Below are 27,196 nucleotides of genomic sequence, written 5' to 3'. Positions count from 1 at the left end.
GACAACCAAGCACTTGAGAGCTGAGCCGAGGCGGAGTCCGTTGATGGCTGCGTGCATGGAGACCATAGGGTCGAGGTCTCGAACTTCAAGCTCTTCTTTCTTGAAGCGGTCAATGCAAGACCGCAAACTTTCTCTCGACTCCTATTTGAGCGACATCAGAGAGGCTACGCTCTTATGGCATCGCCTGTTGCTGATGAAGCGGGCGAGGAATAGGGTTGTAAATTGCTCTCACGAACTGATTGATCGAGGAGGGAGGCTAGTGAACCATCGGCGAGCGGCCCCCCTGAAAGTAGCTTGGATGGTCCGACACGTCAAGGCGTAGGAATAGCCGTATAGTATCATGAGCACTCTGAAACCCTCCAGGTGGTCATCGGGGTCGGTGCTTCCGTCGTACATCTCTAGTGTGGGAGCCTTGAAGTGTGGGGGGAGAGGCTCCGAGATGATTTCCTGGGTGAATGCATCCATGTGACTGGCGGAGTTGCCATGACTGGTTGAGGTGTCGGCTAAACTCTCCTTAACTTGGCGGAGCTCGTCCTTAATGACCCCAATCTCGGCTCACAACTCGGCAATCATTGGGTTAGCACGGGCATGGGCCCTGCTCCTATCTTCGCGGACCCGATGGGTGTTAGCTCAGACTCCCGAATACTTCGAGAGAGGGTGGCATGCTCTTCGCGACCGAACTGCCTACCATCATCCTGTGGGGCCTCCCAACGACGGCGGTGGTGGTGCTCCGAAGATTGATGATTGTCTTCGGATTGAGTGGGCGCACTCTCCCTTCAGCTTAGAGGACAGACATTCCTTCGAGGTTAGTCCAGGAGGCGGTTATTGCTTGATTCTGATGGTTCGGCCAGTAGATTGTCGTGGCCGAGGGCTGGTACCTCAATGTTTCTCGCATTGGGCCTGATCCTCTAACACCCCAGCGGGGTGGTCGCCTTGAGAGGGACCTCTTGCTCGGGGGCAGACTTCTTCCATTCGTTGGGTGAGGCGGTCCAAGCGATCAAGGACGGCCTGAAACTATTTGTAGGTAACTAGGTTTGGATTATTCCTGGCTCTCCTCACCATGATTTTCAAGCTTAAAGGGGATTTGGATGTAGAGTATTATTATTATTTATCCTGGAGTGGGAATCGTCTTAGCAACCACAAAATCCCACAAACGACGCCAATTGTTGCCGCACAGGTTGGCCGAGGGCAACAAGGTAAATTCACCCTTCAAGTTTCGAGCGTTATCCGAGGACTCCGAGGCTTTGGAAGAGGTTGACCGAAGCCGAGGACAGCAAACCGAGGTGAAGTACTACTTCCGAGGACTATGGTAGCCGAGTACTGCTAGCCGAGGCGAGGTCCCTGGTGGCCTGAGATACTACAAGATAGGAAGTGTTAGAGACCTTGGAGTGGATACCAGAGGCGGAGGCTTCAACGCTTAAGTCAGTACAAGGTGTGAAGTTGGGGAGAGTGTGAGAGTGCTCTTGGAGAGAGTCCTCGGATGCACCAGATCTCACAGAATTAATGCTAGGTAGATAATGTAGGTGCTGGAAGTAAATGAGTGAGTAAATGTTGGAGTTACTCTGTTCCAACCCCTTTTCAAGGGGCAGTTACCTCTTATTTATACTTGAGCGTATTGGTAGTAGGTGAAGATGAACGCCTCATATGAGAGTTGTACGAGGTCAGGATGCAGGCCCTGGCGATATGCCAAATAGTTATGTGATTGGCTCTGTATGAAGGTATTAGGGCTCTCGCCTATTGTGGCTGACGTTAGCAGAAGTTAGTGGGCCGGGCCTTCTAGCCCCATGTGGGCTGGGCCAACTAACCCACATCAGCACTTAAACCTGAACTTTCAAGGTAAATATGGAATTAGGCTCAAGGATATATTTCTACACAGAATTGGTAGCACCGAAACGACCCCGGCAAAGGCGCGAACGCGGAAATTTTTGCTTTCCAGCGGTCGGGGTCGTTCGCTTGCACCTTCGAACGATTCCTCCAAATGCAGGAAATGTCTCTGACCCTCTCGTCGGCAGCGGGCTAGCTACCTCCATCTCCATGCCGGTTCGAACTTAGAAGGTAGTGGACGAAATTTTATTGCCCATTTTAACCTTTTAAAATTTTTAAAATCCCACCAATGCGCTGCTTTGTTGAATTCCCCACCCCCGAACCCCAGCCCTCTTTTCTAATTCCGTCTCCACCATTGTTGCAGATACATTGATCGGCGCGGCGGTCAAGCGTAAAATACACACTATTTCAGAAGTTGCACTTGCCCTAATTTGATATACAAAGTGCACCTGGCCTACATGGTGTTTCTGGAATGACCTGAACCCGTGAATCTGAACTTGTGGTTTGTTTCCTCTTTCTTTCTTATTGTTTGGTTTTGTCGTGCTTGCTTGTTCCCCTGTTTTGGGGTTTCGTGTATGTGTGTGTTCCGGTGTGGTCTGCTTTCTTTTGTTCCTAAAGTTTTGAGTTGTGCATCTGGTTGGTTCTGGTCTGCTCTGTTTTGTCGCTTTTTTCCTTTAAGGTGTGGTTTTTGACTGTTTGGCTGGCTCTTAACAGTCACTAAGGTCGCCATGAATCTTTTATGTGGGAAATGTCGCGGTGTTGGCTGTGACCGACTGCAAGTCGCAACCCTAGGAATTTTATTTCTACTAAACCGGTAGGTTCCCTATGTATTTGGGAAACAAAAATCTCTGACAATAAAGGCAAGTAAACTGGGTGTGTCCTTGAAAATTTCTAACTATTATTTGGTGTCCCCTGAAGGGTTAGCTGGTGGGCTTGCCCTGTTTTAGAAAAAATGTCATAAGTAACGAACTGTTTGATGCATTCAGCAGGTATGTTACTTTGGTTGTGAAATCATATCCCCTTCATTGGTTATTATGTTTTATTTATGGTGAACCAAAAAACAACAAAGGAAAATTTTCTGGAGTAATTTGATCATGAATTTCATGCAGTTCAATTTGCCTTGTATGTTTAATGGGGATTTGAATATTAGTGAGGTTGATGTGGATCATATTGCTGGTTATTCAAATTATTGTAATTCTAGTGTGAATAGTGTTCTAGTAAATTTAGTTAATCAATTTAATGATATGGAAATTAATGTTACTGGAGGGACATTTACATGGGCCAATGGTAGAACCGGGGTAATTTGTATTAGGAAAAACCTAGATAGTCTTTGTTGAGAAGTTTGGATATGTTCCCCAACGTCAGGCTAATGCCCGTCTGAATGAGGTTTTGACCACAAGCCTATTTACCTCAAAACTAACTCTAGACCTAAACTATCCGGGTTCTTTGAAATGTGGTTTGGGGATCAGAACTATAAAAAAGATTGTTCAAGAAGGGTGGAAATTAAATATAAAGGGATTTCACTTAGCTCTCAAAAAAGGTGTTAAATTAGACACTATCAAGGGGAAGTTAAAAACTTAAAATGGTGGAATGTAAACAAGTTTGGGGATGTAAAATAAAAGCATGGATATTGATAAACAAATGCTGGTTGAGCTTGAGGAAAAAGAGGAGTTTGATCAAATCAAATCTCAAATTAAAGAATCGGTTAAGAAGAAAGAATTATATTTAAAGAATTGTAGGAGAAAAAGTTGGTTAAGAAGAAAGATCACCTAATTAGGTGGGAAGTGGTGATCAAAGGAAGGAATGTGGCGGGTTTGGTTTAGGTAGATTGAAAGAAAAGAATATGGCTCTATTGGGCAAGTGGTTGTGGAGATTTTTGCAAGAAACAAATAAATTGTGGCATAAGGTGGTGGTCATCATTTATGGGCTCTCTGAGAATGGTTGGGATGTTGGAGTATCCAACAGGGTGCCAATATGTCTCCATGGAAAGCTATTTATAAGGTTCTCTTGTACTTTCTTAATTATATCAGGTTTGATCTCAACTCTGGTAATAAAATTAAATTTTGGGAAGATCTATGAGTGGGTGAGGCTCCTTTAAAGGAGTTGTTCCCTTCGTTGTTTACTCTCTCATCTTTCAAAGGCAAACAAATTGGACTTCGTTTCAGGTCTCTTACAAATTCTTGATGGGGTTTTCTTTGATAGGGGGATAGCCACATTTGGTCTAGTCATCCTAAATGGGGTGTTCAGTTGTGCTTCTTTCTTTAAAGGTAGAAGCAAATAGGCTTTGCATACAGTGATTTAAAAGGTGCACTTGGGCGCACAGACGAGGCGCATTTTGCGCTCCCCCTATTTGCTAATGTTGTTCATTCATTCATTGCAATAAAATATCTTCTTAAAAGGCATTGAAAGCTATAAAATCATTATTTTTTATGCGAGAAATAAGAATTTCAGACCCTAACATAGACTTGCTCGGGCTTACCTCGAGGGGCGTGGTACAAAGGCGACTCATAGAATCAAGAATGCAATATGTTTTACTTCACATTTACTACTTGAAGCAATGCAATTAAGGAAAAAAAGAGATTGGGTTTTACGTGCTTGAAAATGCTTTATATGTTTGCTTTTATTTTTAAATTTTCATTTGAATACAATTTACATGTTATGTTTATGTATTTTAATTTTAGATAATAGGTTTTTTAAATCATTTATTTTAAAATTTAAGTTTATATTTTTTATTAACATTATGTTTAATATTTTTTGAATTTTTTGCATTTTTAAAAAAAATTTGGCATTTTTTGAATTTTCTGACTTTTTTTTTGATTTTTTAGCTTTATTTTTTGTAATTTTGTGCCTTTCTTAAAAAGGCGCATGCCTCGCCTTGCGCCTCAGGCGCAAATTGGCCCTTGTGCTTTTTTTGCGCCTTGCGCTTTTAAAACACTGCTTGCATATTAGCTGGAGGAGTCCACCTGTACCCAAACAAGGAAGAGAACGGTGCCAAAAACCATGTATCGGGTATATGAAAGTGAATGATTTAACTTGTAGCAACTTGGGTGAAGGGGACCTTAGGAAAATAGCAGAACATTTCCTTAAAGGAGTGGTTAATAAAATTATGAGCACTCACATTTAAATAAAAAGGGAAGACAAGTTGATTTGGACTGCTACCAGATCTGGTAGATTTTCTGTGGGAAGATATGATCTGAATCAGTTATTAGTTTCCCTGCTCATATTCAATTTTGTATTAATAATCCATGGAAGTTGAAAATTCCACGTAGGATTAAGCTTTTCATGTGAACTTGTGAAGTGTTTTTAGGGGTTTTGTAAGCACTAGAGATTTTCTTTGTAGGGAAGTATCATTGATACCATTGTTCATCCTGTGTGTGAAAATAAGAGCTGGCTCTAACCCAAAAGCTGAAAATGGGGTTTAAGACTGACTTTAACCCAAAAGCTGGCTCTAAACTTCAATCTGAAATTTGATATTGGCTCCACATTTTGAATTAAAATATTAGTTATAATTATAAAAAAAATTAAGATATCAGTTATGCATTTCAAATCTCAAGCTGCACTGTGCATGACTCAAAGCAGGAACTTCAATTAGAAATTGGGTTCAAAATCATAATTCATTAATTTCACTTTACATTTCAGATGGCAGTTATTACTAAGGTTGTCTTTGGTACCATTGTCATTTCTTCATGAAACATTTGGGATTGATCAATAGGAATTGGTGTGAAATATGGGTTGTCATGTCACATAATCAGAAACGTTTTGGGTTGATCTATATAAATTGCTATTGTTATCTAAAATGTCAAATTTCACGTTTCAACTCTAAATGGCAATGATCAGTCCCCAACATGCAATTTTTTGGTTGAAGTGACTCCTTTACGTGATCTGACAGCTCATATATCTCAACAATTTTTATTAATCAACTCTAAATGTTTCATGAAGAAACAACAATAGTACCAAACACAACCTAAATATAATCTTAACAAAGATTACAACAAATAACACAAACAAAACAACAAATAACGTAACGGCAGGAAATGACTGCTTTACAATAGCACAGACAAAACAACGAAAAAAAAAATACAAGTACAGGAAATGAGACATCGGCAACCAAAGTCACCTTATCTCTCATCTCCAGAGGGATTGCTACTGCATAGTGAGGGTTGTCCTCCCCAACATATTTATAGACAGGAAATGTCTGCTTTATTGAAAGCAACAGAAACATGAGGTTACATTGCAGTTAGAAATACAAAATGGAGAAAAAGCTAGGAGACATTGGCAACAGAGCTCACCTTTTTGTCTCTCGTCTTTAGAGGGGCTGCTACAGCATAGTGAGAGAGATGTACTCCCCAATGTATTTATGAACTTCCAGAAAATATGAACAGGCAGAAGATTTAGTAGGGAAACCATGACCTCTTCATCATGCATGTGCACACACTCCACAATCTGCTGAACATTAAACAACCATGATTTCCACACAATGAAGTTAGGATTTCTTGGGTAAGCCATCAAAGGGCAGCAGCAATGCTACTGATTCCATAACTAATACTGTACATACAGAAATCATTGGTTTTAAAAATAAGCTTGTGAATGTGAAGAAGGAGAGACACTTAAATGGAAACTCCACGATTGGAAAAAACACATTTGTTAATGAATACAGCTGTGAATGTGAAGGAGAGACATTTGCTGAAGTCCAGACCAGCAACAGCACATACATGTGAGACGTGAGTAGAAAACGAAGAGCCCCTAGTATATCAAAATCTCATGTCTATCTTTCAACTTCAAGAATGAAAGAAAACAAGGGTATTTCTGTCATCACACAATACCCATTAAAGATAGTATCAATATGTAATGGAATCTCGTTTTTACCCCTGTGGAGAGCAAGAGAGGATAGTTTTCTTCCACAGAAGGTTCCATATCATGATCAGCACTTTTAAAAATAGAATAGAATAGATTTGTCATGCGTTCGGACTAGTATTGGAGTTCTGTAATTGGGAGACAGGATGCTGCTGAGAACGCAGTTCATGCTTTAAATTTTTGTGATGGTATCAGGCTATAAATTCTTGTCCCAGTTTAAAATGTTTTTTTTTTTGATAAATTGTCCCAGTTTAAAATGTTAAGCTCTTGAATTTACCTGTATTGAAGTTAACAACCAGAATTCAGTTTATTGCCTGACTTTATGTTTGATTTTTCTTCTTATTTATTTGGTTGTTTTGCATGAGTGAGCTACAACCATTTTATACCATCTTTTGGATTTTCAGTTAATATAATTTGATTGTTTGAACAAAGAAACTGTTTGATTGTCCATACTGAATTTAGGGTTTTAATCACTTGCCTGGATGACAGGTTTTGGTAGTTTTTGTTTTTGAAGAAGGATGGGAGAAAGGAAAGTACTTAACAAGTATTACCCTCCGGATTTTGATCCTTCCAAGCTGCCCAGGAGGAGACAACCTAAGAATCATCAGATAAAAGTACGTATGATGCTTCCCATGAGTATTCGGTGCAATACTTGTGGGAACTACATTTACAAAGGGACCAAGTTCAATTCGCGGAAAGAAGATGTAATTGGGGAGGTAAGCTTCCTCCTTTGATTTTTGGATTTATGTTTTCCTCTACTTGCAATTTTATGAGAATTGTGCTTTGATGTGAGTAGAAAGTGCAAAACTGCAATCTGATTTGAAACCTGTGATAGAAAAGAAAGAGAAAAGAAGCTTTTGCAGAGAAGAGAAGAAGAGAGAAATTGAAAAGAATGGGAGAAAGCGGAAATCAGATTTGGCTGCCCCTTTCATCATCTTATATGCTCATAAAAAATCTGAACACAATGACAAATATACCCTTAGTAAGTCGACTACTACTAAAGAACATAAGAAAGCACTCTTAACAAAACATAAACTAATGGGCCTTGGACTCAATAACTCTAACTGAACTTTATAAACAAAAACAAGTGATAAATAGACTACTGGAAAAGTTGATGAGAGATTTCTTATGGGAGCCAGGGGAGGAAAGGAAAGATCATAGAGTGAGTTGGGAGTTAGTCTCCAGGTGTAGAGATAAGGGTGGCTTGGGATGGTTGTAGAGGTTTGGAGGGGACAGGGATAAGTTGTGGACCAAGGTAATCTTGAGTATTCATAGACAGACAAATGATGGCTGGGACTCTAGGCTTGTTGCAAGGACTAACATGACCTCTCCTTGGAAATCCATACATGCCATTCTTCCTTCTTTTCTGCAATACATCAAGCATGATCTTTGCTCTGGGAATCAGGTTAAATTTTGGGAACATTTATTGTGGGGGATGTACCCCTGAAAGACCAATTTCCCTCTTTATTCTCCCTCTCTGTTTCAAAGGGATGTCTGTCTAATTTTTTGGTCCCTTCTGAGTCAAATTTTGGGTATGATTGGGATTTGGGTCTTAGGAGAGGCCTTAGGGAGTCAAAATTGGGAACTGTTGTAGACTTAATTCAGATTTTGAATTGGGTGGTTTCTCTTGTGCTTCTTTCTATAAATCCTTGGCACAGCAAACCAACAATTCTATTCAATCTTTTTGATGAATAAATTCTATTCAATCTTTCCCAGTCAAGGAAATATGGGGTGAGCCAATCCCTCCAAGGATTGGAGCTTTTTGTTGGGAGGCATTCTTGGAAAGATGTAACACATGCAATTTACTCCAGAAGAAAAGGCCAAATTGGTGCTTGTCCCCAAATTGGTGCACCCTCTGCAAGGCTAATGGTGAAAGCTCTTACCACTTACTAATTTCTTGTCCTTTTGTTTTTGATATATGGGAATGGTTTATTTCTTTATTTGGTTGCAGGTGGACCCTTCCACCAGATATACGAAGCTTGTTTGCCACTTTTTTCCTTAGATGGCCTAAGAAAAGGGGTAGGGCTATATGGAGGTGTGTGAGGGCTACCATTTGCTGGACTATATGGGAAGAAAGGAGCTCTATGACCTTTTCTGATAAGGAAAGGAACAAAGAAGGCATCATTGAGGTAATAATGGTTAGGGTCGTGCATTAGCTGAAGTCTCTGGGTATGTTTGCTGATGTCTCTACAGTTATGCTACTGAATAGCTGGATGGAAGTGGCGAATTCTGCTCCTTTTTCATCAGTTGCCTCTCCCATATGGTATCCACCAGGCCCAAGATGTGTAAAATTAAATTTTGATGGCAGTAGTGAAAGTAATCCTGGGTCCTCGGGTGTTGGGGGGTGTTCAGAGATGAGAATGGAAAGGTGATTGCTTTGTTTCCAGGCCCCATTGGGAATGGTGGCTCTCTGAGAGCTGAGATATGTGCCTTAATGGAAGGTTTAAGAAAAACAAACGAGCTGAGTATTCATAGACTGATTGTTGAAGGAGACTCAAAGCTGGTTACAGAGGGACAATGGATTGTGGAAATATGCAAATGAGAGAAGCGAGGCTAAATGGCTACCTAGGGGGGTTGGAGGTTTAGTTTCAATGGGTGAAGAGGACTGCAAATGCTTTTGCAGATACATATTGGCGAAACAAGGGGCGGGAAGGGAACAGATGTTTTGGGCTGTATTGTAATCTTCTTTCCTTTTTTCTTTTTTTGGGAGAGTTAAGCCTCTTTACCTCTTCCTGGATTGTTGTAATTTTATTATCCATTAATAAATTGATTTCTGTTATTGATAAAAAAATGTCACAATAAAGCTGTCACCAACCCAGTTCATACAAGAGAAAACACCAGAGTAGACAGCAGAATTCTGGGGTGTCTAACTGAGTGAGTCGATCCACACCCCAAAGAGTTTAAATATATATTAATTATATGTATTTACAAAGGAGCCCTCGAAGGACTAAAGGAGAAAAAGAATCATTACAAATCTGTTTGGTGTTTGAAATTTCCAGGAGAAACTTTTGCTAATTCTAAATGGAAGCAAAGAAGCTAAAATCTTTTGGAGCTGCATTCCATTCGCTGTATGTTGGGAAGTTTGGAAGGAAAGGAATAGATGGGTCTTTGAAGGAAAGGCATGCAACAAAATGAAGATGTGCTTAGGATTTGATAAAAAAATCATGGGCTGGATACTTATCTCACCAGAGTTGAGATGTATCATTCTCTTGAAGAAAAGTTTTGGGAAACACATGAATTGAATGGGTCTTGTGGTTGGTTATGATATTGAATGTAAAAGCTTGAAATAGTTATTTTCTTGTTTGTCTTTCTGTTTCTAGGTTGAAATCTCATCACCCGTTGTTCTTTGATGTAACCTCTTTTCTTCTTAATAAATTTTGTTTTTTTATTTACTTTAAAAAAATGATAAAATTGCCGATTACCCTAATGGACCAATCACCCCAAAGTGTTTGAAATCATGTTACTATTTAGATCTATCATAGAAAATTTACATATTCATGAGAAGAAAAAGAAAGAATAGAAAATTCCAAAAATATAGGGGCTGAGCCTTTGTTTTTGTCCTAGGAAGAGGAAAAAAGAAAGGATGTCGATTGGATATTATCATCATCATGAAGAATGTGTTGATTGGGCAAAATTTAAGTTCTTGCTTACCAGTTTAGGTTTTGAAGTCTTCAAGGGTTCAAGATATCATTGTTATCATCATCATCATCATCGTTGTCATCATCATTGTCATCCAAGCCTTATCCCAATTATATGGGCTTGGCTACGTTGCATTCTGTTCTGTTTAAAGCCACTCATTGTTAAGTTATTGACATTTTATTCATTTCTTACTACTTCTACCCATGTCCTTTTTGGTCTATCCCTAGCCCTTCTAGCACCATGTAGAAAAAAGCTAGGTGGCCCTCTATGGGCAACTTGTTGCTTAGGCATAGACATAATATTGAGGATATTTTCCCATGTAAAGCATACTTAGGAACCCACCCTAACTAGGAATTTGAACATCTGGTTCCTTTCTACAAGCTTCTTGTAGATTGCTGCATCTTTAGAATGTCCCCACTTAACTGTCTCCAAGTAATCTATCTCCTGTCACAATTAGAGGCTAATCTCCCTACTTGAGATTATTAACCTCAAACTAAGCTTGTACACCCTGGCAACATTAAGGGCCTGGGGTTAGTCGCAGATGGGTTATCCTAGATTTCTTTAGTTCTCATCCATAGGTAATTCCTACTCAGGTGTGGTTGAGAATTAATAAACCAAAAATCAAGTTCCTTTATGCCCACTTTCCTTGTCATGGATTTTTAATATTTGGCTCAGCTTTGTTAAATAGCTGAGTTCTGCACACCCTCCTATAGACGTGTAAAGTGGGCCCATTCAAAATAATTATTTCTATCCAGCTTCACAGTAATGATTGCATATTCATTCATTCATATAGCTAGAGTTGCTTACAACCATATTGAGATTAATTCCCTAATTCCTACTTGTAGTCACCTCCTACTGCCTCTATCTGGTGATATCTTGTAAGGACAAAAAAGCCTTTACCCAATGTTGGTCCCTTTTGGGGAGTTTTCTTAATATGAATAGATTTTCTTAAGAACAACAACAATTGTAGTAATAATAATAGCAAAAAAAGTTTCCTTATCTTGTGGGGAGTTTCCTATATGGCCTACTCCATTTTAGCCTCATAGAGGAATCCTGTGGCCAACCAAACTATTCATCAGACTAGGGATTTTCTGGTTTGGTTATGTATTGAATCCTGCAGTAGATATCAGCCCTATTCTAACCTTGGGTTGTAGGTCATAGGTTTGTTAGATTAGTAATACTACTTTAATTTTTCAATTTTTAATTTAAAAGTTCTCCTAAAAGAGGGATCATCTGGAGCATTTTCCAAGGTCTCTTTGACCATTTTTTTTTCCATGAATGTATGATGGGGAGAGGAATAGAGGAACTCCTTTTGAGCCCCAAATTTACATGCCAAATGGAATTTTTGTAGGTCTTTGATCTCCTTCACTAGATCACCTGACTAATTGTAATAATGGTGAAGATGATGCTAATTTCTATCAGAGGTTTGTTCTCTCTCTCTCTCTCTCTATGTTTTGCTATAACTCTTACACTCATCTCATAACTTGTACTCATCTTCTTGGGAATTGAATCAAGTTTTTTGTTTGGTAAAGTTGAATAAATTCTTAACAGTACCAAAAGGTGATTGTGCATTTTGTGCAAAAACGATCTGACATCCAGTATTAGAAAGACAAACTGCTGGATTCACATTACATTATCTCATTAAGGAAAATATTAATTTGTTGCCTTGTTTCTCTCTGTGAATCTCCATTCACTGACCTAGTTTGATTTGTGTTCAATCATTTTCAGACATACTTGGGAATCCAAATATTCAGGTTCTACTTCAAATGCACCAAGTGTTCAGCTGAACTGACAATAAAGACTGATCCACAAAATTCGGACTATGTTGTCGAATCAGGTGCAACTCGAAATTTTGAGCCTTGGCGTGGAGAGGATGAGGTGAACAACTAGCTTATAATATATGATCATTTTTATTTTTTAATAATTTGTGCATATATTCTTCATTGGCTTCTTGAAATCTAGCAACTTGTTTCAAGATTTCATTTTTAATTCTATTTTTTTTTTCATCAGGAAGTGGAAAAGGAGAAGAAAAAAAGGGATGCAGAGGAGATGGGGGATGCAATGAAATCTTTGGAGAATAGAACACTGGATTCAAAAAGAGAAATGGACATACTTGCTGCACTGGATGAAATGAAGTCGATGAAGGTAGCTGGCTGGTTAGGCAATATACTTATTCTCACTAATCCATTTGGTGCTTTAGATACTGAAATAAAGTACTCCATTGCTTTTTCAGTCAAGACATGCAACTGTGAGTGTGGATGCAATGCTCGAGGCCCTGCAACGTACAGCTCAGGAAAAGGTATTCTGCTTTTCTTTTGTTTTTATTTATTTATCTATTTATGATTGGTAACAATTTGGAAGTTTTATTGATTGTGGATAGAGAATACTACTTAAGGTGATTAAAGTTCTAGCTATTAGGATGGCAAAGTTGTAAACCCCTTAATACAATTGTTCCCTCTTAATCCATTGCCTAGCTAGGGGAATCAACTACTCCATTTGCTGATCTATTAACAATACCAATTTGGGCAATAATCCTTAAGTGATAGTTCTCCTCATTCTAGGAATAAAAGCCAAAAAAGGTTGCACTTGCTCCTTTACTAAATAATCCTCTAAGTAGGATTCCTCAAAGACCTTCATTATACCATTTCTTCTTTTTTCCTAACAAGATTGATCGGGTCACATTGAAAATCTTTCTGGACCTAGATGTCACGGGGTGACATAATGGGTTGCTTGGCTAAAGGTTTTCTAGATGTTTCTTGAGGCTCCTAGCCAATTTTGCATGTTTTTGGGCTGTTTTGGAGCGTTCTGGGGTGTTCTGGAGTATTCTCCATGTGCCTAGAAGGGCTAGATGTTGGTGGAACTCTCTAGAACCTTGTGGAACAATCCGGGTTTATGTGGAACACCCTAGAGGGGTTGGGAGTAATTTAGACTTACTCTAGAGTGTTCTTGTATCTTATGGAATGGACATCCCCTAGAAGAGTGTAGAAGGTAGAATGTTCTAGAGGTGCTTCTAGATGATGCCAAGTGTACATAGTTCTAGAGGATTCCTTGAGGGTGTTAGTGTATAAATAGGGGTCCCCTCCTTCGTTTGCAACATGCATCCAAGTTGTAAGAGCATTCTTTGAGTTGTAAGCTTTCTTCTAGTGCAATACAATCTCTTCCTCCTACAGTACTTGGTGTTCTCTTGTGTGCTTTGGTGTGTGCCTTCAGAACTTAAGCAACCTAGGAAGAAGGGTTTTGGGTGTGCAGTTTGGCTGACTTACTTGGAGGGCCAAGTGAATGCCACACGACTTAGCCAACGGGAGCAGTCGGGTTGTGACAAGTGGTATCAAAGCAACTTTGCTAGGGGCGCGTGGGAGTTTGTGCGTGGACAGGATGTCAGATGGATTTGACAATAGCAAGACACACAAGCAGGAGAAGGGCCACTCAAAGAAGACAAGGGAAGCATCAAGAGACGTCCTTGCTGCGTTGGAGGCCAAGATGGCGAGGTTGGAGCTTGCCACGGGAGATATGCAAGACAAGTTCACAGACATGGGTAGTTGAGTTGATGGCTTGGAGGGCAGGCTGGTGGAGCTCAAGGCAACTGAGGAAGAGGTCGTGGATCTTGCCTAGCATGGGGAAGACAAAGAACGGGAAGGGTTGGAAGCCAAGCTGATGGGAAGCCTGGCCAAGGTCCAAGCTAATGTAGACGAGTTGAAGGCAGATGTGGTGCTTTGCAAGAAGTTGTTAGCATGGGATGAGGTGGGGACTCTAGGGACATGCCAAAGTTTAGGGCACTTGAGCCACCTCACTTCAATGGTGCTAGGGATGCACGGGCGTTGGACAACTTCTTATGGCACATGGAGCAGTACTTTGAAGCAAGGTTCAAAGTATTGGCCCGTATCGGTCGATACGTATCATTTCGGGAGCTCCCCAATATGCCCCTACAAAGGGTGTATCGGTGTTATGACCAGTTCAGGGGGTGGAGGAGCCTTAAACCGCCCCCCTGAACCGGTTTTGAAATAAAAAATAAAAAAAGTAAAAAAAAACACTATCGATATCGCCCGATACGCTCTTGGCGGTGTATCGGGCGTATCGATATTTAGAACCTTGCTTTGAAGCATGCACATAAGGGATGAGCAGGCCAAGGTACGTGTTGCCACTATGTACTTAACCGATACAATTGTCTTGTGGTGGAGGTAGTGCTATGCAGACATGGAGAAGGGGCAGTGTCACATTGACACATGGGATGAGTTCAAGTGGGACATCAAGAGCCAATTCTATTCGGGGAACGTAGAGTACTTGGCGTAATGCAACTTGAGGAAGTTGAAGCATACTGGGTCGATTAGGGACTATGTACGAGAGTTCTCCACACTCATGCTTGAGATACCCGACATGGATGACAAGGAGTTGTTGTTCAACTTCATGGGTGGACTCCAGCCGTGGGCGGAAATTGAGCTATAACGGAGGGGTGTGCAGGATCTAGCCACTGCCATGGCCGAGGCGGAGAAGTTGGGGGAGAGCAACATGGGTAGCTCAATGGAGCCCAAGTCTGCAAGGGGTGGCCACGGCATAAGTAGGGGAGATCACCACGGCTAGAGGAACGACCAGGGCATGTAGAGTGATTACTAGGGCAAGGGGGCCTAGACCAAAGTTCAGAACGACAAGACCAATCCACCTAAGTCAAGGGATAAGGGCAAGGCAAAGCTGAGTTGCTTCACTTGTGAAGGGGACCACCATGCTCGTGATTGTCCGCAACGTATGGTGCTTAGTGCACTAGTGGCATAGATGGGGCAGCAGGAAGACAGCCATGAGGAGGCCAAGATTGGGTCACTATAGTTACTTTGCAGTGTTAAGAAGCTGGAGGGGCCGGCTAAGGGGGCAACCAAGACCATAGCTGGGTCAAGGTTGATGTATGTGGAGGCATTGATCAATGGTGAGAAGACCCAGGCCATGATTGACGTAGGGGGTGACTCACAACTTTGTCTCAACTGGGGAGGCAAAGCGCTTGTGCTTAAAGATCACAAAGAGCACGAGCATGATCAAGACAGTTAATTCCCAAGCACGTGAGATCGAGGGCATTGCTCAGGGGGTGAGCATCCAGGTATGGAGTTGGCAGGGTGTCATAGATGTGACCGTGGTGCCAATGGATGACTACCAGATGATATTAGCTATGGACTTCTTCAACAATGTGCGGGCTATGCCCATATCATATGCGTGGATGTTGTGCATCATGGAGGCAGGGACCTCATGCATGGTCCCTTTGGTGGATGGGACATGTGCAACAGTGAAGAAGTTATCAGCCCTACAACTGGGCATGGGGCAAGGCCATGGGGGCCAATCTAGTCTAGGGGTGGACAAGCAACCAAGGGCAGCACAACACGACAAGAAGGTCCAAGGCAAGGACAAAGTCGTGTATGCAGGCACAAGTCGAGGCAAAGGCCGAGGCAAGGACATTGGTAGGGGCCAGGCAACTGATCAAGGTTGGAGCAAATGGGTGGCTATAGCAACAATGCAGGCCACATATCCAAAGGGTCGGGAACTTGAGGAGATTATTGCTGAAACCATGGCCACTTTTCTTGGGGTAACTCCATGGGTGGAGTACGCAGTCAAGTGGAAGGGGTTGCCTGCATCAGAAGCATCGTATGTACGAGTGGACAAGTTGATTGTGTCCAGCCATGAGGACTTGATCAGGCAATGGGATGCACAAGCCAATTGAGTGCAACGAGGGCGTTGCACAATCAGGTGGGGGAGAATGTCACGGGGTGACATAATGGGTTGCTTGGCTAGAGGTTTTCTAGGTGTTTCTTGAGGCTCCTAGCCAATTCTGCATGTTTCTGGGGTGTTCTGGAGTGTTCTCCATGTGCCTAGAAGGGGCTAGATGTTGGTGGAACTCTCTAAAACCTTGTGGAACAATCCGGGTTTGTGTGGAACACCCTAGAGGGGTTGGGAGTAATCTAGACTTACTCTAGAGTGTTCTTGTATCTTATGGAATGGGCATCCCCTAGAAGAGTGTAGAAGGTAGAATGCTCTAGAGGTGTTTCTAGATGATGCCAAGTGTACATAGTTCTAGAGGATTCCTTGAGGGGGTTAGTGTACAAATAGGGGTCCCCTCCTTCATTTGCTACAGGTATCCAAGTTGTAAGAGCATTTTTTGAATTGTAAGCTTTCTTCTAGTGCAACCACCTCTGATGAGGTTGGAGAATGACCATCCACTACTCAGCCTAGTAAAGCCGATGCTATGAATGTATAGACGGAATAGATCAATCAATCTCTTTTCTCATGTTTATGATTACAACCCCCTTTTCTCCAAACACATCTATGTTCGTATCTTGTGACTGTACCACTACTAAAATGTAATGAAAGTATCTATGCATCGGTTGAATATTGACTAAATCATGTCACTCCGAATGAAGATGAACAAATATCCTCTATCCACTTCTTATACACTCTTTTCCTTGCCCCATATGAAGATGAGGCCATAACTTCATATTTCTAGGAATACCAAGTGAAAACATCGTTATATAAAGACTTGAGGTCCCTTTTCTCCAAACGTAGATTCCAACATATTAGTCTTTTCTTGTAGACTTGGTTAATTAGGGATAGTGAGCAATGGGATAGGGAGAGAGAGGGTGAGGGAGAGAGCAATGGGACTCAACGACTGCAAGTGCTCTGAGGTGGGTGTGAAGTTTTCTTCTAGACTAAGATCCTTCTCATAAATCTCTTATGTATCCTAATTCCTCACATAACTCATTCCTTTCTCTATATGTTTTCATCTTCATCCCATATACGTTCACTCGAACCCATTTAGGTTTTCTTCTAGACTTCAATTTTAGAGAGATTGTTAAATTGGTCATCCTGTGTAAAGCTTGTGGTGAAACCCTCCCTTACTATTCTCTTGATCCTTTGATTCTTATATTTGGGAATACTTCTGCTCTCTCTTTGGTTGCAAATGGGCCTCCCCCAGAGGATGTAGTGAGTTTGTTCATCGCAAATTTCCCGAGGCAATAGAAAAAAAAGGGGAAGATGTATGTGGAAGGTGGTAAGAGCAGCCTTGGTATGTGTAGTGAGTTTGTTCATCGCAAATTTCCCGAGGCAATAGAAAAAAAAGGGGAAGATGTATGTGGAAGGTGGTAAGAGCAGCCTTGGTATGGTCTATCTGGGAAGAAAGAAATCAAAAGATCTTCAATGAATTTTATGTCAAGGGAGGAAGTGATCGAAGTCATAAAGATCAGATCTGTACATTGGATTAGAACTTTAAACCTCTTCAGAAATATTTCTACAGGCGATATATTAAGGAATTGGAGGGAAGTGGCACAATACTCAGGAAAAATGAAAGAATGGATTGGAAACCACCAGACCAAATCAGCTAAATCTGAACTTTGATGGTAGCTCTTTTGGCGATCAGAGGAGAGCTGGGATTAGGGAAGTTCTTTATAATCATCAAGAAGAAGTAGTGGCACTGTATTTGGGACCAATTGGTTTTGGTGACTCAATTCGGGCTGAAACTTAGGCTCTCCTACAAGGCTTGAAACGTGCCAGCAATATGGAGAAACAGAACTAGAAATTGAAGGGGATTCACTATTAGTTTTAACTTGGGCAAAGCAAATTGACTCAGCACCTTGGAAATTCAGGTTCATCTTCAGAAATTGATTTAATTGCTAAAAAAATTCAGTTCCAGCTTAGGTTGGGTTAAAAGGGAGCAAATAGCTTGGCAGCTACTTTAGCAAAGCAGGGGGCTGATAGACCCACATTATTTTGGGCAACTTTGTAATATGTTGTAGCATGGGTCTTTTAAAGATGACTTGCTTTGTATCTTTATAGTAACTTTATAATTAAATAAAGGAATTTACTTACTGATCCAAAAAAAGTCTAAACACAATTTTATCAGTATCCCACTTGATTAACATTCCTCTTAAAGCTCCCCAAGTCAGTATATAGACCCAATTGTTTTTTCTTTTGATCAGTAGACCAAATCCTTCTTTGTTGCTACCCAAATACTTCCACCCCATGTTGAACTAAAGATCACAATTTAGTCTCCTGCATAAGTTAAAAAATGGCATTGCAAGAAGTTATGCATTATCCAACTAAAGCAAATTTGAGCTAGAACTAAAGAGAAATTACCATGTTGAATCTAAAGATGACAACTTCTCTAAAAGTCCCATTTTGAAGCAGGTAAACATGAATCTGAGGAAGAGTTTGAGAGAAAAAAGTCATTTATGTGAGGTTGTGGGAGGAATTATAAGGTGCAGCAGCATAATGTGGGTTATACTAATTTTATAACTCAGATCATTTGGAGGACCTGAACCTGTCCTCTCAAACTGTTCAAAGATTAGTCCAATCTTTGAATATTGATTTGACTTTATTGTAACTTTCATGGTTCGACTTTAACTTCTGCAGAATGAGGAACTCAGCCCTATCAAGTTTGAGTAATTGCAATGCCATTAAAATCTTGAATTGTAGATCTCCTTCATTGAGGAAACTATTTTCTGCCACCAACTCTCAGTCTACCTGGCAGCAGTGCTTTGAGTGTTATGGGAGGAGAGAAATCTGAGAAGTTTTGAAGAAAAGAAAAGGTGCCAGGAAATACTGATAGAAGGGATCATGATAAAAGTGATCTCGTGGGTAAAATCTTTGGGATTATTCTCAATCTCAGATTTTACTGCAGGTGATATACTCAGAAATTGGAAGACAGTAGCATCCTCGTCATCAGCAAAGGTCTTAAGAAACTGGGACCCCCCTGAGTCTGGTTTCCTCAAATTAAACTTTGATGGGAGCAGCTTTGGTAACCTGGGTATCTGGAATTGGAGGGGTGATAAGACTCACTGTGTGGTGGGGCTGTATTCAGGCCCTATTGGATGGGGAGACTCCATTACAGCTGAACTAAAGGCAGTGGTTTTTGGGATACAAAAAGCTATAGAATTAGGAGTGAGAAAGCTGGTTGTAGAAGGCGACTCCAGAGTAATTATAAGCTGGCTAAAGCAGAATGAAAAGACTCCCTGATTGTTCAGAAATGAAATCAAGAAGCTTAATCACCTAGCCAAGGACATGCAGTTATTAATTCAGTGGACTCCAAGAGCAGCAAATGGTTCTGCAGAACAGCTAGCGAAGCAAGGGGTTAACAGGAACATTGTTTTTGGGCTCAGTTGTTAGGCTGGAAATCAAAAGTTAACAAGTGGCAAAGTTTAAATGCTAGTGGGGTAGTCAAGGCTACTCAGCTTCTGTACTGTTTCTCGTTTTAATTTTCTTAATGAAATTGCCATTACTGATAAAAAAAAATGCAGATATTAATAAAAAAACATGCTTCAAGAGTTCTTATTAATGTACCATCTTGGAGGAGAGTAGTTGTTTATTTCTCAGAAATGAGTTTATTCTCTTGGAAGGCCATGGATGTCTTGATATTATCTTAGAGAGGCTAGACATCTGGAATCTACAGTGAACATTTCATTTGAATGGATTAGTGTAGCGACAGGATGATAGCTATTTTATTTTCATATATCTGATATTTCTTGGATTTCTTCTTTGGGCTAAGTTTGGTTTGATAGCATATATGAGAGAAAGAGAAAGTTGAGGGGAAGTTCTTAAGAAATTTGTGAAATTCCTTGAAGACTTTCCCTCAATTTTCTGTTTCTCTCTTATTTTCTATCATATCAAACACAGCCTTGAGGCTTGCATTCTGGTTTCTCCATTGTTGTATAAACTAGATGTTTGTGTCTTCTGACAGCTTTGATTACATATTGGTAAATTTCTTTGATCTGGTTATAGATAAAAATTGTGGCCTTTCAACCATTAATTATATTTTTCAAGTTCTGACTTTGTTGAAATATCTATTTGCCTGGCAGGAGAAGAAACTGGAAGAAGAGGATGAAGCACTTATAAGGTCAATTGTTTTCCAAGTTGGTATACGACATCCCTACAGATTATAGATTTATATCATTTTACAGCTAGGAGTCTTTATTTATTTACTTTCAATAACCAGGAATCCTATAGTTTCTAATTTAAATTTTGACACAGGGTTCAAGAATTTTTGTTCAAAGAATTCATGATGAGGATGAAGATGTGGATGATGACAACAATTTAAATCTGCTTTCAACTGATACTGGTGCACAAAATGATTCCAAAGTATGATTTTCCCCTGATTGTATTGTATTCCTTTTATTTTAACAGAGATTGGTGCAAACATGGCACATGTTTATGAAAACTTATGACAAATCAATGCCTTTTTTTCCTGCACTTCCATGGTAGGATTTCTTTAAATTTGTATTATAAATTGGGTCTTTTTGATGGGAATTAACTTAAGGCATATTAAAGCTAACCAAAGCTTCTCCTATGCTTATTTGGCATCATTACAATGACATGAGGCCCACATGGGAGATGGGTTAGCAGTGTATCAACTCGGGAGGATCCTAGAGTTTTCAATCACCTTAAGATGTCCTTTGTGTGGTTGAGTTTGTTGCTGGAAAGGATGTATTTGACTTTCTTACATTTTTGGACAGCAAGGGTGTTTTTTTGTAATTTTGCATGTTTAGGGGGTTATGTTTGGGGACAGGTCTTACCCTAGTTATTTCCCTTTGTTTGGCTTTATGTTCGTAATTGTTTGGGGAAAGTTTAATCTAATCTAGCTTCTTTTTGTACATGGCTTGTTGGGCAAGCTAACTTGGGGGGCAAGTTTCTTCCTTTGGAATCTTCTTTCTTATTAAGCTTGTAAGGCTCATTTGAAGAACAATTTTTTTGGCTAATGAACAAAGAAAATTTCTCTGCAGAATTTGGTGTGAATGCCAAGTTGGGGGTGATTTCCTAGGGTTTTGATCTTGTTTCCATCTATTCTATTCTCCTCTTCTTTCTTTTGCTAGTTCTTTGCTTTGTGCTACACATCTAAACCCAAGTTGGTTGCAAAAATAGTGCTGAATCACAAAGATCTTGCATCCCTTTTTCTCCAAACAGAAATTAACTTAATTGGAATAAAATTTGATTACCCTATTTCCTCTTTCCTATTCACTTTGGTTATTGAGATTCTAAGTAGATTGATCATTAGGGCAGATTTGGACAACCTGATTAGGGGTTGGAGGGTAGGTAGAAATGAGGTGGTTATAACCCATTTACAAATTGCAGATGATATAATCATTTTCTGTGATGGGAGTGATGAAAGTGATTTGAGGAGATTAAAGGATCTAGTCAATACCTGTTATTGATAGAAAAAAGGATCCAGTCAATACCTTTTATAGGATCTCTAACTTAATGGTGAATTGGGGAAAAGTTGTGTAGCCAGAATCAACTTGGGAGAGGAAGACGTTTAAGTATTGGTAGGAACCCTAGGTTGTGACTTTTGAGGTTAAAGATTGGCCACTAGAATAAGGGGCATATTCCGAGAACAGAAGGTTTCTAAAAACTTGTTTCAATGGGAGGGAGAATTACCCTAATGTCTACACCAGCCAATTTGCCCTTTTGCTACCTATCCACATTTTGCTTTTTAGTTAAAATGGCTAGGCAGTTAGAAAAGTGCACAAGTGACTTATCATTGGATCCTAGTGATCAAAGGAAAGACCATTTAGTGAAGTGGGAATAGGTGTGTAAATCCAAGGAACAAGGTGGGCTAGGTATTGGGAACTTGATCCTAGCAGACATAGCTTTGTTAGATAAGTGGTTGTGGAGATTTCCCCTAGAAGGTGATAAGCTATGGCTTAGGGTCATTGAAGCATTCATGGTTTATCAGAAAATGGCTGGGATGCAAAGGTGGGGCTCTTCATTCCTCCAAATCTCTCCCTGGAAATCAATGCAAGAGGCACTCCCAACTTTTCCTAATTTCACTCGCTTTGGTGTGGGGGGTGTGGGAAATAAGGTTTTTTTTTTTTTGGGAGGATTTGTGGATTGGTGATTTTCTCCTCAAATTACAATTCCCTTTGCTTTACACTCTGTCCAAATACAAATTTGAACACATTCAAAATTTTGTGCAACCTCCCTTTTTGGGATAAAGTGGGATTTTGGCTTTAGAAGGAGCTGGAGGGATAATGGGTATGGCTCCCCTGTTCTCTTACCAACCAAGTTGGAAACGGTCTTCCTAGATCAAAGTTTGAATGACAATAGAATTTGATGTCCTTTCACTCCTTTCTGACTTCTTGAGGGTGAACATCCCGGTTAAAGAGATTTGGAGCCTATTCCTCCTATGGTTAAAGCTTTGTGCTGGGAAGTGTTCCTTGGAAAAATTAATACCTATGAATGTTGTAGAAAAGGGGGGCTAATTTGTGCTTCTCTCCTTAAGTGTGTTTACTATGCAAAGCTTGTGGTGAGACCATTGCTCATTTACTAATCTCTTGCCCTTTTTTGTCTTGTATTTAGGAATATTTTTCTTCTCTCTTTGATTGCAAATGTGTCTCCCTGCAAGATGTGGTAAGTCTATGTCTATTCAATTCCAACCTTTTGAGGTAGCCAAAAAGGGGGGAGAATTATGTGGAGGATAGTAACTTAGCAAGCACAGCGCTGATGTGGTCTATTTGGGAATCCAGGGAGGAGGGCACACATAGAGGGTGTATTCAGGAATCCAGGGAGGAGGGCACACATAGAGGCAATTTAATTTAGCACCTTGGACTCAGAGACATGCATTTAGGGCTACCTAGCAAGGGAACTCAATACCATCTTCAGCTGGATTGGAAGAAACACAAATGGGATGGAAGATGTACTAGAAAAACAGGGGGTTGATAGACATCATTTGTTTTGGGCAAATTTGTGACTTCACATTTGGGGTTTGGTTGGAGTGCTCCAACAGCTGTACTAAATTTTAGCTTCAGTTTTAATTAATGAATCCATTTTACTGATTAAAAAAAAAAACTCTTGAAGTTTTCTGGCCCATAGTTGAAGCCTCACTACAAGGGAAGTGTAATTGGAAAATCAATTTCTGCTGGTTTTGTCAATTGGATCATGATAGCAATTTGTATTGATTCTTTGGTTCATTGCACTGTCACTCCCCTCATTATCTCTGGTATTATTCTAACTGTCAACTATTGCAGTGGGACAAAAGATGAGTATTTATATCAGTATTGCAATATAAGTTGGAATCAATATGCAGTTTGAGAAGAAGAAGAAGAAGAGAAGGTATATCAAGAAAATGGCAAGAGTTTAAGAAGAAAAAAGATGAGCATTCTGCATATTTTGTGGAGTGAAGATGGGAAATTATAAGAGTATTTAAAGATAATTCTCTGGCCTTGTGTGAAATAGCACTAGAGGAGTATTCCAAGATAGTTCAAGTGCCATATTCATTGCATTCTTTGTCCTTGGATTGGCTCATTCAAGGTGCAATCATCCAACTCCCCGGTGTTGGAGAGAGTATTCGTGATAGTTGATTCTCTTGCTAGTTTTAATGGTATAGTTGTAATTATGGTGAGACATCTGCATGTGTGTATGCATAAATCCATGCATAAAGATAAAAGTTGCACATTGGGTAAAGACAGTGGAAATCTTTTAGGTTTTCTGTGTGAATGAATTAATAAGAGCTTGGATGAAGGTGGCACACTCCTTAAAGGAAAAGACAGGATAATTATGGAATGGGAACTGGCAGAAGTTAACTAGTTAAAACTGAACTTTGATGGGATTTCTATGGGAATTCAGGATTGGCAGGAATAGGTGGGGTCTTCAGGAACTTTAAAAGCAGGTGGTGGCTTTTTATTCAGGGCCTATTGGAGTAGGAAATTCTTTGAAATCTGTATTGATGGCATTGTTGCAATGCCTATGATTAGCAAAACAAGTTTCTGATAGTTGGAGATGGGAGGGGACTCAAAAGTTAATTGTCTCATGGGCAAAGTGCAGCAGTCATGTTCCCTGTACATTTAGGCATGCTTTTAGGGAAGTGGAAAGTATCTCAAAGGACTTTACATGTTGAATTGAAGTGGGTGAAAAGAACTGCAAATGGGATGGCTGTGATACCCTAGATAAACAGGGGGTCATGAGACAGCAACTATTTTGGGTATCATTGTCAACTTCTTGTTCTTGGGTTGGTGGTTTTTCCATCATAATGTTTTAATCTCATTTTTCTGACCAAAAAGAAAATGTTTATGTGAAATTTTATGGAAAGAATTACTCTTCATCTATAACTAATTAAATCTCCTTTGATCATTTTAGAAGTTATCTATTATAATATCATATTTTCTATTTACTTTGCAGCCATTCAGCTTTTCTGAGTGTTTTCTGATCTTAAATTTCTTTTTTTTATGCTCTTTAAATATAGTTTTTGTAATATTTAGTCCATCCATTCATAATGTAAAATTCCACTTAGTGGTATTGATCTATGCATTCACCATCTCACTAACTCATGAATCGGTGCAGAGAAGGAAAGTTTCAGAAGAACCTTCGGGAAAACCAACAGATTCATTAACAAAAGGCAGTATTTATGACAGCTCAAATGGTAGAGGTAGGTTTTGTAATTTTTCTTTTTTTTTTTTTAAATATATCTTTTGGGTAATGAGTGTTGTTTGGTGAGGGGCATTTTTGTCCTCTTATATTTATGTTAATGAAGGGCTTGCCAGTGTTTTAAAAGCGCAAGGCGCAAGGCGAGGCATGCAGCTGCGCACCTTTTTGAAGCAAGGCACAAAAAAAAACAAAAAAAAATTGCTAAAAATTAAAAAAATGCAAAAAAAAAGAAAAAAATTAAACATAATATTAATAAGGAATATAAACTTAAACATAATATCAATCAGTATATGCATGAACATCTTCTTCCTCATCTTGTAATTGTTGATAGGATATTGTGTTATTTGAAAGGCACTCCTGGTAAGGGGATATTGTATAGTTCTCATGGACACCTCAAGGTTGAAGCTTACGTAGATGCAAATTGGACTGGATGCATTGATGACAAAAGATCTACATCTAGTTACTGGACATTTGTTAGAGGAAATATTGTTTCTTGGAGAAGCAAAAAACAATCAGTTGCAAGATCAAGTGCAGAAGTTGAGTATAGAGTTATGGCTCATGGGGTCTCTAAATTGCTATGGTTGAGGACTCTCTTGTTAGAATTAAGAGTTGTTTTTTTTTTTTTTAATCATCCTATGAAATTATTCTATGGCAACCAGGCAGCCATCTATATCACAAATAACCCAGTTCAACATGACTGCACAAAGCATATAGAAGTCGATAAACATTTTCTTTATGAAAGAGTAATTAGTGGGGAGATATGTCTACCTTCAGTGAAATCTGGTGATCAGTTGGTAGATATTGTTTGGCTAATGGATTACCCAAACCAAAGATAGAAGAAAATCTTGTGAAGCTAGGCATATCCAACAATTGTACCTAGCTTGAGAGGGGAGTGTTGTGTGTGCCAGGGGCATTTTTGTCCTCTTATATTTATGTTAATGAAGGGCTTGATTGTAATTTTTGTATTATGGTATAAATATTATGGAAAGGGGGACATGACCCCATCTTTTGACACTTCAGATCAACAACTCTTCTTTTCTTTCATCTTTCTTTCTCTTCCTTTCTCTTACCTTTTACAGCAACAAAGATTACTGAGACCATACTTAATGGCTTGAAACCATGTAATCTGTTAGAATGTAGTTTATAAACCACAGCTCCTTGCTTGATATGCTGCAATTATTGTCATATTTCAGTTTTCTGTAGTTTTAGATCATTGTCCTGAAACTTGGCTTGGATGTTTAATTCCCCAACCTAAAAATCATTTATATGCCCAGTGCCCATTAACATGTTGACTCAATTTAATATGTTCTCATTTTGAATAATTTAATATGTTCTCATTTGAATTGCATCTCCACCGGGCAAATAACAAAGTTCCAGATATCTTTCATTTTGTAACAAATTTGTTTTGTCTATTTGATTCATAGCAGAAACAATTGGTAGTGCTGGTACTCGTAAGGAAGGTAACTTTATCTTCACATCTTCATCAGTCAGAGTTTCTGTTGTTAAAAAGCCTCTTCCCACTTCAAATGCAAGTCAAGTAAAACAAGAAGAAAATAAGCAAGAGGAACCCAAAACCATTGCTTCCAGTGGGAATCCAATAAAAGAAGAGAGCAAGCATGTAGAAGAACCCAAAACCGGTGATACAAGCACTGGACTTCAAACATTATGCCAAAATTATGACTCTGGTGATAGTGATTAGTGTTTTTCTTTTCTTATCTTCCCTTTTTGTTCTTTTGCAAAACGGAAAGCGTCTTTGTTACCGTAGATAAAACATTACAAACTGATTAGATGGTCCATTTGAGTCAATAGCTTTTGCAAAAGGACTTCAAACATATGGTTTTACCACATGGGCCATTTGGTAACTTTGTAATGGATATTATTACCAAAACAATGTATAAAATTCTAAAGACAGTTCCAATGGAGCTGTTCAATCCATGAGTTAGGCTTCAAATTATCTGTATTTATCTTGATTAGTTGTGCTAAATATGTATAGACCTGAAGCTGCCTGCTATTCAAAAAAGAAGCTGATTTCAGACCTGCTATTTGAGCTTGGATGTGAGCATCATAGCTATTTTGAGCCCAGCATCTTGAACCACGTGCTTTGAGAACTCTGTTGAAGGAAAGCACATCCTGCATGACCTGTGTTTGAATCATAGGAACGATCTACATATAGGTTAGTATGTTTAGATAAACAGGTTTCAAAAGATGTTGAGGAACATTGAAAATTTGATGATGTTTGAGTGTGAAGCTGCTTTCTTGTAGGCAAATTAGATGAAATTCTATGTTCCTTAGAAAATATAAAGAGTACTCTCTCTTCCTTGCTTGTGTTGTGTTCCAAAGAGGATAACCAAGTGTTGATCTGGTGTAAGGGCCATCCTTCAATTCTATCTGGATTGACACCAATTTAAAGGTAACACCAGATCGCTCTTGCACATGGGCAAGAGAAAATTAGATGATGCAGGGTTTTCGCTTCTTGTTCATAGATGCATTTGATGCATGT

General features: G+C 39.6%; 1 protein-coding gene across 4 annotated transcripts; it reads left to right on the top strand.

Annotated features, from left to right (window-relative positions):
- Positions 1 to 1,852: 1,852 nt before the first annotated feature.
- Positions 1,853 to 26,631, top strand: LOC104599104 (uncharacterized). 4 transcript variants are annotated; one of them, XM_088898563.1, is made up of 11 exons: positions 1,853 to 2,055; positions 2,189 to 2,326; positions 7,168 to 7,394; positions 11,669 to 11,741; positions 12,046 to 12,195; positions 12,328 to 12,462; positions 12,551 to 12,616; positions 20,139 to 20,192; positions 20,311 to 20,418; positions 24,613 to 24,697; positions 25,048 to 25,719. In XM_088898563.1, the coding sequence occupies exons 6-11, from the start codon at positions 12,367 to 12,369 to the stop codon at positions 25,530 to 25,532; spliced, it is 894 nt and encodes a 297-aa protein (XP_088754689.1). In that variant the 5' UTR covers positions 1,853 to 2,055; positions 2,189 to 2,326; positions 7,168 to 7,394; positions 11,669 to 11,741; positions 12,046 to 12,195; positions 12,328 to 12,366; the 3' UTR covers positions 25,533 to 25,719. The 4 variants fall into 4 exon arrangements, with proteins under 4 accessions (XP_088754689.1, XP_010259779.1, XP_010259778.1 ...); XM_010261477.3 differs by lacking the exons at positions 11,669 to 11,741; positions 25,048 to 25,719 and adding an exon at positions 26,124 to 26,631; XM_010261476.3 differs by lacking the exon at positions 11,669 to 11,741.
- The last annotated feature ends 565 nt before the right edge of the window (positions 26,632 to 27,196 follow it).

This window comes from Nelumbo nucifera, chromosome 2 (genome assembly GCF_055504915.1).
Source record: "Nelumbo nucifera cultivar China Antique chromosome 2, China Antique-T2T, whole genome shotgun sequence".
NCBI lineage: Eukaryota > Viridiplantae > Streptophyta > Magnoliopsida > Proteales > Nelumbonaceae > Nelumbo > Nelumbo nucifera.
The sequence above is the reverse complement of the archived record's forward strand: the minus strand, read 5'-3'. Positions and strand labels throughout refer to the sequence as shown.

Coding starts and splice junctions, on each gene's coding strand:
- LOC104599104 (XM_010261476.3), top strand. CDS start 7,197: ATGGGAGAAAGGAAAGTACTTAACAAGTATTACCCTCCGGATTTTGAT. Junction 12,617..20,138: donor AACGTACAGCTCAGGAAAAG/GTATTCTGCTTT, acceptor TTTGCCTGGCAG/GAGAAGAAACTGGAAGAAGA. Junction 24,698..25,047: donor TGACAGCTCAAATGGTAGAG/GTAGGTTTTGTA, acceptor GTTATTTGAAAG/GCACTCCTGGTAAGGGGATA.